The sequence below is a fragment of the Ornithodoros turicata genome, chromosome 4 (genome assembly GCF_037126465.1).
Source record: "Ornithodoros turicata isolate Travis chromosome 4, ASM3712646v1, whole genome shotgun sequence".
Lineage (NCBI taxonomy): Eukaryota > Metazoa > Arthropoda > Arachnida > Ixodida > Argasidae > Ornithodoros > Ornithodoros turicata.
The window spans coordinates 53,363,596-53,375,791 of record NC_088204.1 but is presented as its reverse complement, the minus strand read 5'-3'; the positions used below and the strand labels follow the sequence as shown (position 1 = coordinate 53,375,791).

Here is a 12,196-nt window from a genome sequence, read left to right as displayed (position 1 = left end):
TGCGCTCGGCATTTTTACGTTCAGCTCCAAGAACAATAGCCGTCGAGCGGGGACGCCGACATCTGAGGTGAACAGATCGGAGCGCCAAGCGCAGGATGCGACGTGTCCGTCTTGACCAATCGCATGCTTGGCCGGAAACGACCGTCTCCACAGCCGCTCAGCTGTGTGGGCATAGACGGTGTGGTCGCGAAGTACGCGCAAGTGGAAGACAGAATGAAGTGGACCAGGCAGAATTGGCTATAAATGAAAATGAATGCGGACACGGGAGCGACAAAACGCATACCATCCCACTTGCTAGCCATTGTTCCATTGTCGTTTCCCTCTGGCCTAGATATCGCTGCACCCGTAGTGTGTTCTGGGCGGTCTTCTTCAATCCTTCTACCGCAACAGCTGTCGCTTTTAGAGAAGAAGCAGTTTTTTTTTTTTTTAACAGCAGCAGCAATTTTCGCCTTTGGTCCATACTGAGAGACGCGGGAGAACAGCGGACGGAAGCGGAAGTACAAGCAAGAGATTTCCACGTTGATGGTCGGCGCACCTTGGTTATTGCCTTTGGTTACCAGATATTGTATTTATACAAAGTTATACTGCATGTTTTTCAAGTGATATCTGTCGCGTATGTTATGCCAGCCTATAATAGCTCTTACTCATGACGAGAAATGCCGCCAGAGGCCTCGAGTACAAACTTCGCACCGGCTCCTAGGCTGCGCCGAGAAAACGCCGTTTGCGGGTGGGCCCGACGTTTCTCCATCGGGAGTGACGTCACGACCTCAAAGCTCGGCGTATCTGCGTCAAGAAAACGTTGTACGCGGTTCCCGCTTAATAGTCATTTGTTGGATTGAACGAACCGCCTCGCTAGAATCCGTTTGTACTAATCTTGTTGCTGACAGATGTACGCTAAGCAACCCTCTCATGTGGAGACACTGCACGGGTGATGACAGCCTGGCTAACTTTCTTACTGGAAGACCTATGGTGGAACGGTACTAGGTGGCTTAAATGCGACCCTTCTAGGTGACCGAACGACGGCAAAGTCACTCAAGAAACCGAAGCTGAACTACGAAAGCTAAAGCTAATATATCAACACGGCCTGCAGGTGACGACGAACCTCAGTGAAACTATTTTTGACATCCAGGTATACAGGGTGTTTCACGAAAATACCGCGGCTGAATAATTCGTGAACAGGTGGCGCCATCGAAGAAATTTCTTTTTGGTGGGACGTCGGCCATGAGCTGAGTAGTGAGCGGCTAGTTTCATACGCTCACTAATTAAATAAACATCCTAACTTTTAACTTTTACTTCGCACTTACGGAACCTCTGCTTTATGCATCGAGACCTTCAGCGAAAAATATTCCAAGAATAAAAACGCGTCGACACTTAGTTATTTTTTCGAGTAACTAATTGGTTTCGGTTTGCATATTTCTTGCGCAGAGCAGTGCGCCAATGCACTGTTTGGAGGAGCTATCCGGCTATCAAATTCGTGTTCATCCGCCTCGTTGACATACGGGAGTGACGGAAGATAAGGAAAAGCCGCTAGACCGCAGGAGACGCTTTGGTGTTCCTTCCTTCTCCTTCTCTTCACTCTCAAAAATGAACTTCACCAGATAACACCATCCTAGCCAACCATCATCCCGGATGACAACGTTCTCTTTCTTGATATGATGAATATTGGTGGCGTATGCTTACATGAAGGCGACAAAGGTCGACCTAGCCAGATAGGTCGACCTCCCTTCTTCATGTAAACCGGCCTACGTCGACTGAAAAAGGAGGTCGGCGCAGAGGAGGGGGTAGTTCAGTCGACATTGGTCGACTTCCTTTGCCATGTAAACCGGTTCAGACACCTGGCGATCGTTGTCCGCTACGTCATCAGCGAGCCCTTCCCATATCGCCCGCGAAATTCCGGATTCTCGGAGGAAAGCAAGCATAGCACCAGCTCCGGTGGCGCAGCGGTAACGCGTGCGCTTGGAGACTGGGAGGTCCGCGGTTCGAATCCGCGGTTTTTCCTGGGTTTCCCTCAGATGTGTAATAGGCCCCTGAAGTCGGCCCATGGACGCAGCTATCCTCCCCCCGAGCGGATTCCGCTCGGTCTTCCACTTCACCCTTTCCTCCTCTCCACCATCCTTCCCTTCCCGAGAAACATGCCGCCTAATCAGGCAGGCAGACCTCTCGGGTTCCTCCCAACGACACTCCTCCTCCTCCTCCTCCTCCTCAGCAAGCATAGCGACGGAAGCAAGCGATGTTCCCGCTACGCCTTCGATCCCACCGCGATGCGTATGGACCGACGAAAGCACTAAATTAATGTTGTCCGTATACGGGAATTAGACATCGCATCGCAGCTGGATTCGAAGCGGCAGCGGAACCAAGCTACACTCTTAAAAACGAACTTCACCGCATAGCACGCTCCTAACCAACCATCATCTCGAATGATATCGTTATCTGCCCTGATTTGTTGGAAACGGGAGGCGTACGCCTTTTCTGTGACACTTATGCTGTTCATAATTGTCACAGAAAAGGCGTACGCCTCCCGTTTTCAACAAATCAGGGCAGGTAACGATATCATTCGAGATGTTGGTTGGCTAGGAGCGTGCTATGCGGTGAAGTTCATTTTTAAGAGTGTATGTTTCAGACTGTGGAACGAAAAATGGCAGAGGAGACTCCGCGAAAAGCTTGTATGCGTTATAAGACACTTCGTAAATAAATATACTGCGAAAATAAAATACATTTACTTCCGATATAACATTTTAACGACGTGGCGCCGCTGCTGCTGGCGAGTGAGGTCGACTGAATTTCGGGAGCGCTAAGGCGCCTTATCTAGTTGCCATGTAAACTCTGGACGGTCGACCTCCCGATCATTCGACTGGGGACTTCTGTCGACGTTCGCGCCCATGTAAACGCAGTTAATGATGCCGTACATCATGACAAAAAGAGAGAAGAGAGCTCCCCGTCACGCTTCCAACAAGTCGGCCGAGAACGTTGCCATCCGAGATGATGGTTGGATAGGAGCGTGCTATGTGGTGTAGCTAATTTTTCAGAGTGTACCCCACTAGTTCACAGTGCTCGCGGCGCCGCTCGTCATCCATGATAAGAGCACGCTATGTCAGGTCGCTTTGACAGGGAATACCAAAGCGTCTCTTGCGGCTGTTCCTAATCTTCCGTCGTCCCTGTGCATGAACCAGGCGGATGAACACGAAATTGACAGCAGGATATCTGGACCCAAAGAGCGCATTGGTGCACTGCTCCGCGCAAGGAATATGTAAACCGAAACCGATTAATTACTCGGAAAAATCATAAATTGTTGATGCGGTCTTCTGTCGCAATATTTTTCGCTGAAGGTCCGGGTGCGTAAAAGAAAGGTTCCGTAAGCGCGCGAAGTAAAAGTTAAAAGTTAGGATGTTTATTTAATTAGTGAATGTACGCAAATGAGCCGCTCACTACTCGTTTCATGGCCGACGTCCCAACGATATTTACCAAAAAGAACTTTCTTCGATGGCGCCACCTGTTCACGAATTATTCACCCGGGGATTTTCGTGAAACACCCTGTATTGTTCTTTGGGAAAGCTCTTGGGTGTGACGACTGGCGATGACAAAAGCTCTTGGGTGGGGCAGTATATCTTTCGGTTTGTCATGAGCTGCGAAAAACTACAGTATAGGACCACAGGAACACTCTCTGCAAACGATATATACGAGGCAAATATCTTGATAGGAAGATCTTGAATGCAACAAACACGTTGCGCACTCTATCATTCCTCGTTTACCACCTCGATGGCGTCGCCCTCTCGTGTTCGGGTTTAACGCCGCTCGTTAACGCCTCAAATGCAGCGCGCAGTCTCGGATTGCAGTATCTAGGAGGTAAGTCCCAAATGGCTTCATTTCACCACTTCACAGTCTTAGTTGTACAGAAGGCTTACGATGGAGTCATTCATGGAGGACACTCTCGAAGAACTGCGCGGAGAGTTTTCGATACAAACAGGTCCGATACAATGCAGTGGAGAGGTGATAAAAAGGTGCGCGATGTGTGCCAGGCATAGAGCTCTGCCGGTAGACGTACCCACTGAAACCCCTCCCACGATTCAGGGCTACCGGCAATGATGCACCTGAGACAGTCGGTGTAGACTTTGCAAGACCATTATATCGAAGGAGCAATAGGGTCAAGTTTTATATCGTACAGTTTACACGGCCCTCGACCCGCGCCATCCATCTTCAAGTCACCTCAGCAACGACGACTGAAGTTTTCCTCGTGTGCATTAGAAGATTAGTCGCCAGAAGAGCACTGCCTTCCACTATACACTCTGACTGCATCCGTGGCTTCCCAAGAGCTGGAAATGAGCTGTGCATTCTCTGGAGCGCGAACAAAGGTACCGCGGTCAGCAACGATCTTGCTCGCCAGTATGGAGGTACATCGTTCCTGGAGCTCCTTGGTGGGGTGGCAAGTGGGAACGGATGGTTCGAACAGTAAATACTGCACTTGGAAAGATTCTGGGTAGAGCTTTTCTTGGATTCCAACAGCTTCAAGCGCTACTAATAAAAGTCGGATCAGTAGTGAACTCCAGGCCCATTACCTCCACACACTGCGTCGCAGACGAACCTGAATTGTTATGCCCATCTCCTGTTCTTGCAGAGAAGGAAAGCATCATTTCACCATCTGCACCACAGGGTTCTCAAGATAACCAGACTCCGTCCACTAGGGATGGAGTGACCCGTGACTTTATCATCAAAATATAATGCAGATGTTATGGAAACGCTGGAGACAACATCATCTACTACAGCTGCGCTCAGCGCATCACTTCAGTTCAACGTCTACCATGAAGCTGGAAACCGATGATGTGGTTTTAATTGTTGAAAGCAAAATGCCCAAGGGACTTTGGGGTACAGGAAGAATTGCGAATATTTATGTCGGTCACGTCAGATCATTTCGCGTGAAACATCACATGGCAAGGTCACGAAGACCGCAGTTCAGCGCCTCTATAACCTTAAGGTATAAGCAGCACCTTTCGCCGGGGGAGGATGTTGAGTGGCAAGGACTAATAGAGAAGAACGAGGAGATCATTGAGAAAGATGAGCGCGGGCCTCATGCCTCATGCGGGCCTTCTTTGCCTTAAAATTATTCTATCTTCGGCGCCCCAAATAAAAAACGGTTGTGGCAGCCGCACCTCCACCAAACTGTGAGAGCTTTATTGGATAGGTCAGATCGCCAGGGATGCTGACCAGAAAAAGCGATCAAATCTCGCGCCGCGGGCTACAGGCACCAGTCGACAATAGCGATGCGTCTGCATGTCATTCATTCTCACACACCTAATATTTCGGCCGTATCTTTCTTAACATTTATTAGAACGTAGCAAAAACCGAATGGACTACTTCATTATTCGTTATGTATTGGATTGTGATCAGAGCCCTGCTGTCTGCACAGCGCTCAAACTTATCCAATACAGATGTTTGGTATTACACGTTGTGTAACCGGAAGAATATATGTTACTGGTTGTCAAATAATTTTCTTACGTGCTTTTTGCATCTTTTCAGGAAGCGTGTCACATGACGTGGTGGCGCAACGCATCGAAGCAGACTTACTGCACATTGCAACAACCTTGGGTTTTGAAAATGGACATAGATTTTTCTGTGGGTCGCATTCTCACTGCGCAACACTTTCTCTATTGGTAAGATAGTTTAACTTTGCTTAAAGCTTAAAGGAACTGTAAAGTTAACGGCAGGAACTGTACGCTTTTCTGAAAGCTTGTAGCTTGGACGCTTTAGATACGTAATAAATCTGCTGTATATTGAGCATTTTTTCAAGAATCGAATTTCAAAGATTGCTGCGCCAAGCAAAGCTTGCGGACTCCGCGGACTGCAGACGCGCCAACCCTGAGGCGACTCGCGCGCCATCTATTGAAAATGCAAGCAACTAGGCCAGCCATCTAGGCAAGATCGTGACGGTTCTCGCGAATGCAGCGCACGTTTCATCGTCGAAGGTCCACTGTTTGTGTATCCCGGAACACAAGAACGTAAACCAGACGTTCGTATAAATCGCCTGTGTGCCAGGTTTTCCAAACAATAGCGATACAGCGAGCAGACGACACAGAGACGCGGAGTAAGAGAGAGAGAGGCCATGGCGCGGATCGCATAGATATTTCCCGTAGACACTTAGCTCACAGGTTACAACCGTTAACAGTTTGAAGCGACAGTCTGGATCTCCGGAGGGTATTCGGATTGCAACTGCATTCGATTGTGCTCCACACGTATATCATCCACGTAAAATAGAAAGGGTGAAATCTCCCCGTTTTAGAGAAAATGAATTAAATCATACAGTTAACCCATATCCAGTTTCGGTTTCTTCGTGACGTCACTGTTGTTCCCGACGTCATAATTGTGCAAGACGACACAACAACAACAGCGCTTGTTTGAGGTGCAAAGTGAGATTTTTCAGGTGAGACTTGACCCAGTTGGGATTGGCGATTTGTTTAATAACTTATGTTATTCCTAACTATGCAGCTTGAAACATTTTCTATGCAGGTGTTCGTGCTGTAACTCAGAAAGACGCGCCTGACAAATGTTTATGCTGTGTAGGCCAAATCTGTGACGAGAACGAGGTTGACACTTAGCAACACTTAATTGTCTTTTCAAAAGTCATTGGTACTGCACTGAGCTTTTATCCAGGACGGTGAATACTGGCTATATCCCCAACTGTTTTAGGGGTTCGGTCTCCGCAAACCCGAAAAATGACACGCACGTTGTGTTTTCATTCTTGTTCTCAGAATGCATTAAGGAACAGCTATGCTTAATCGTTCACCGTCACATATGCAGCAACCAGTCACTGTCAATAAAAAGCAGGAATGCCATGCGTATTGAAAGTACGGAAACCGAGAACGGCAACGCACAAAGAACACACAACCCGCCGAGCAGACGCCGCAAAGGAAGGAAGAGAACGCTCCTGGCGTCACGACTGTCCAAGTGCGGATTTCAGTCGGGGGCAAAATATGCAAGTTGAAAATTGCATTACAAATTCTCGGAGCCGAATATAAACGAAATATTTTGCATGGTGGCTCGGAAAGATATAAGGAATCATCTGATGAGGCCTACTGACTTCACATCTGGGGTCCAGACTGTCCCTTTAAACCGATCTCCTAAAGAGTCGCTGCTGTTCTTCAAAACAGGTCTGATGGTAATTAGTAGCCTGTCTCAAATGTGTTACATAGTTCTTCAATCTCACGTGATATCTGTCCGCCAATCCCGGGCCGCCTCGAACCTTGTCCTCGTCGTGCGTCGAGGGTCGCTACATTACATTTTCTAGAAGTGTTCAAAATTAACTAGTGCGACAAGTATGAAGGCCTGAACGGTGATGACTTGTGGGTGTGATCACACAGCCAAGTTTTACATGATGGTGTCTTGAAACATTGTGGTTACAGTTCACTCTACAGTTCCTTTAACGAACAGCGCTCTCGAAAGACAGATATTAATGAGTCGGAAGCGTCTCGCACTGTAAGGCTTCTATTATAAGAACCATTAAATCACACAGTGTGTATGAACGAAGTGTGTAACATCGACTTGAACTTGAACACAAGAACCTGACAGCCTTGTTCTGTCAGTTGTTGTGTTAACTTGTCTTACTCAAGCTCAATGTCATGTTGCTTGTACCTTCCGGACAGAAGCATAGCTTCACATCAGTTGATTCCAACACCGAAGAGATGCGCGCAACTTTTCTTTTTTCCCCGAGAGCTGTGGATGACTCGAACCGTCTATCGGGAAATGTTTCTTCAATCGTCAAAAAGAAACTTGGCTCATTTGCGTACTTGAGGACTTGCCGAACAACTTATTTGACTCCAAACAGCCCTGCTGCCAGCCCCTTCGCTCGAAATCGACATATTTTTACTGGAGCTATAGCGCGAATTTTGTCCTTAGAGCCGTCAGTAGGCGCGCACCCTACGAGGAGGTGCAAGCAGGAGAACCTCGTCAGCTTGCGCGACGGACGTTCCCGCCAGAACGGTCACGGGGGGCTGGGGTGAGCGTCCCCTCCCACCTCCTCCTTACGTATTTCGCACAGCAGGACGCGAAGAATTCCGCTGCAGGGCAAGAGCGACCCAAGCAAATTGTTCACACAGTTGACACCAGGTGGAAAGCGCCCCAAAGGAGCACCCTCACATCGTCACGATGCCTGGCTTTAGGATGTGAGGCAAACTATGATCATGACTCATGAGCGAAGCTAGTGGCCGGTCGGTCTGTGTATTAATTTTGGCAGCCTGAGGATTCATTAACTGACGACAATATTTCAACACGCACATAGAGAAAACCGTTTGAGCGGGAGCTTTTTTGAAGTTCTTCAGCTTGTCCGCATTGCCCACCTTTAAAAGGTCCTTCAAAAGTATGACTTCAGGAGGTGCTTAGCCATTCGTTCGCTCTCGAAGATAGGAAAGGTTCAGAGAAAGCTCCTCCCACAATGAAGAACTTTTTATGTGTTTGTTCGTTTTTCTGTGCACCGTGTTTAACGTCCATCACGGAAGACGGCGTGCCCAAGCAACTTGTACCTTGCTACCAAGTTGCTGATGGTGTCCTCGGTCGGGTTCGAACCCAGAAACTTGCGGTCAGTAGGTGGGCACGCTCCAAAGGAATGAATACCCACAGAGGCCGGAAGACGCTGGCATTTCAGTCTGCGTGAATTCAAATAATTTGTAAAGCCGATGATAAACTAAGTCGACCCCCGTTTATCCGGACGGTGCCGTTCCCGGCGAAATCGTCCGGATACCGGGGCATCCGGACAAATGAAACGACCGAATAGAAACGTCCTACAGAGCAAGGTCTAATTATTTAAAACACAGAAATCTCGTCAATGACAGCTGTTACATAGTAGTGTAGGCACTCGATTCCTGCAAACTTTTGCTAATTGCATAGAGTTGAATCACGCTGTTGCGCTGCTCGAAGAATGTCAGTGCGGACGCAAAGTGTCAATGTCGGAGCCTTGTTTCTCACTGGCGTCATCGCCACCGTCTTGCTGCACATCATCGGAGGCAACCGCAGCAATCACACCGTCATCAGTCATAGCTGCACACGCGTCATCATCCTTATCAACGTCAACGTAGTCAGAAACCGCAGCATCATCTACGGCAGTCGCAGTGAGACTCTGCATCAGGGATCGCAGCTCAGCTAGGGGAATGTCTTCATCGGCCAACGGGCCGTAAGCAGCAGGCCCTCGGGTTGGAGTTTTCCCCTCTAGAACCGGACAGTTGCTCGAGATATTTCCAAATGACTCGACTGGTCAACGTGACGCAACGCACGCAAATAGAAAAGGGGGTCATCGTGTACGGTTGTCTCCCCTACGGAGGAATATATGTCCCTGACGTGTGACGGGAATAACCCCAACACAGCGAAAAGGGTGACGAAGCGGGTTCAGCGTCTCCTCTTACTCACGGTAGTCCGCATAAGTGAAGCTGGATTACAAGAATTTTCGACTTTCGTTCCCTGGAATTCTTGTCCGAGTCCGGAAGCTGAAGTCCGGATACACGAGAACACAATACATGGAGGAAAATCCGTTCCCGTGCCTTTTGCCCGGATACCGCGGGATCCGGATAAATGAAGTCCGGATAAACGGGGGTCAACTGTATATGGCTCGAGCCGGCGAAACGTGAAAAGGGGGGGGGGGGTAAATTAGGGAATGCGCTACTCATAAGAAGAAAAATCGACATACTGATACTTTGAGGGCGAACTATCCCTTTGGCAATCTGGAATCTGTATTGAACACTTGTCACAGCTCTAACCATCCGCAGGCGCACAACTTGCTTAAAATAAAACAATACTCGTGGAGGGCTTGTAAAACGCAGAGGGGGATATGCCATTGGGCACACTCCTGGGCGATAATTATCTGCTGAGCATGACGTTAGATGGCTACGAGCCCCCTTAACATATTCACTGACATAATTAAAGGGACATTGAAGTGCAAACATTTCTCCTCGCAGCGTGAAAGATGTCGTTACCTTGAGATTAATACGAAAGGAACAAGATTCACCTCCTTCGTCGTCCGTGGTTTACGAGTGAAAGAAACAACAATTTACTCTTAATTCCCACTCCATCGCCTTCTCAAGGAAGCCGACAATGAAGTGCGGGCTCTCACATTGGTCCATCTCCTCAAACGATTTGTCCAGTCATCGCGGGAGGTCGTTTGAGGGTACCAATCGGTGGCCTCTCCGCATTATCGTGCTTGTTGAGAAGGAGAGGGAAATGTTATTCCGCTCTTATATCACGAACGGATGAATCTTGTTCCTTTCTGTTGGTGTCATCGTAACTGACGCAGTTTGATTCCGCGAGAGAAAAAAAATCTTTGGTGCCCCTTTAACACTGTCCTTCGTGACCTCCACTTCGGTAGCTCGCTGTTGTTCCTCTCCGGTTGCGACTCGAACGCTGGCTATCGAAAATCAGCATAGGCATACCGTTCACTGTGTGGCACTCTACTGTGAAGTACTCTACTGTGATAACTACTAACAATACGTTAGCATTTTGTTTGCATGTGTTTACACATTTGTTGCACATTTTTCTGCAGTTGGATATGGACAAGTACTGTACGGCGGTGCAATGGATTAATGACTTGCTCACTGGCGTCATCTTTGACACAAACCGAATCGTGGTGGTTGCAAACAAGATGCTCAGGGACGCCGTCAAAAGGAAGAAGATTGGTCCCAAGATTGTCAGCACCATGATTCGCGTGCTATGCTTCCCTCCAAACAGCAATCAGTCAACCTCCTCAATTTTACAGCAGCAATTTTTTCTGCAGTCTGTGCTGAAAGACCTAAGTGTTAACCCTCACAAGGTAAGAGACAATATGTTGCCCGGTGTTCAAATATTGCGATACTGCAATTGCGGTTTCTTCGCGTAAAACACTCTCGAAACAGAACTTGAGCATATGACACGCTGAAAGCCAATCAGTGAGTAGAATAGCACCGCTCCTGATTTGTGAGCGGTAGATACACCTTCCTGCGATAATTAACATAACTGCTAAGTGTCACAGAGAGGTATCGCAATTTTAAGAAATGAGACATCGTACCATTGGGAACAATGGCTTGCTTGGAGCAGTGAATGCAGTTAAAAGGATAGTTCGTTCCCTAACTAAACTCGGAAAAACCTTCTGGACGTTTGCAATATACAATGAACAACTCCCCGTCAAACGCTTTCGATCGACGTATCTTTTGAGTTTTCAGTAGTTTCCTGTGGGCATTGGCAGCGCGCCGTGTGATGAGCATATTACGAGAGGGGGGTCGGCTCGGATGACGCGTCATGCTTCAGGGCTAGCGATAGCAAGTCGCATCTCGATGCCGGGGAAACGGACCGCCCTCTTGACTTCACGTTGTTCTCAGACAGACGTCGGGCGCGCGACCTTCTCTGCGGGGAAGCCTACTTGCGTGGATCTCGTTGCTTTCGGGTGCCTACAGTAAATCGTCTCGCTCGAGCTGCGGGAAACTAATGCACGGATAAAGTTAGAAATACACTGCCGATGCAACAGAAATAAACGAATCGATGCTTGGGGAGCGAACTATCCCTTTAAGCGGCATTGTTTTTAGAGTGTACGCTTTATTTCATTTGATGGTAGCGACTTATAAAAGTTAAACGGGGCCTCCGTGTCGTGCCCAGCAAGTGACAGTGAAGTTAGCGGCGTGACGAAAACGAACCATAGAGGAGACACTAGTAGGAGATGTTAGTACTTGGTTGTCGCGCTCTCTCATCTCACTTGTTCCCGTCCAATTTTGTATGCGTCAGTTCTAATGCAAAGAGAGCGGGTGTTGCTCTGGTGAGTGACCTTGGAACAATAGCGTGTGCGAGAACTCCAAGTACTATGTGCACGTGCTAACGTCACTTGTTCAGCTGTCCACATACTGATTTATTGTACTTCGCTACCTCCTTTAGCCCTCATGGCGTTAAGGGTCTGGATGTTACGTTGTGTTAACATGTGTGATAGAGAAAACGCGCTTCAACCAATAAGTCCTGCGTGACGATGACAATTTAGTACTAGGCCTTTTTGTCCCTTTCAAGGCACGTGTCGGTCTGTCGCTCACCATGTTTTTGTTCCTGTTCATGTCATGTTCATGCTCATCTTCCATTAATTAGCACTTGTCCTTGTTTCCCCACCACCAATATAGGATTCGGCCGCTGTGGTGATGCACTGCATGTTAGTAGGGGGCCTGGGAGGTTCGGTGTGAAGGCAGGATATAACAGGGGCGGCACGGGGTTA

General features: G+C 48.2%; 1 protein-coding gene and 1 long non-coding RNA gene across 2 annotated transcripts in view; one reads left to right on the top strand and one right to left on the bottom strand.

Moving 5' to 3' along the window:
- LOC135393181 (uncharacterized) overlaps positions 1-12,196 on the bottom strand; it is a 294,635-nt gene that overhangs the window by 253,534 nt on the left and 28,905 nt on the right. The window lies entirely within an intron of this gene.
- Positions 1-12,196, top strand: part of LOC135391547 (uncharacterized protein C05D11.1-like) — a 116,005-nt gene that overhangs the window by 85,889 nt on the left and 17,920 nt on the right. Inside the window, exons 15-16 of the mRNA XM_064621846.1 lie at positions 5,512-5,645; positions 10,514-10,780. Coding sequence (XP_064477916.1) covers positions 5,512-5,645; positions 10,514-10,780 — 401 coding nt within the window. The remainder of the gene's footprint in view (positions 1-5,511; positions 5,646-10,513; positions 10,781-12,196) is intronic.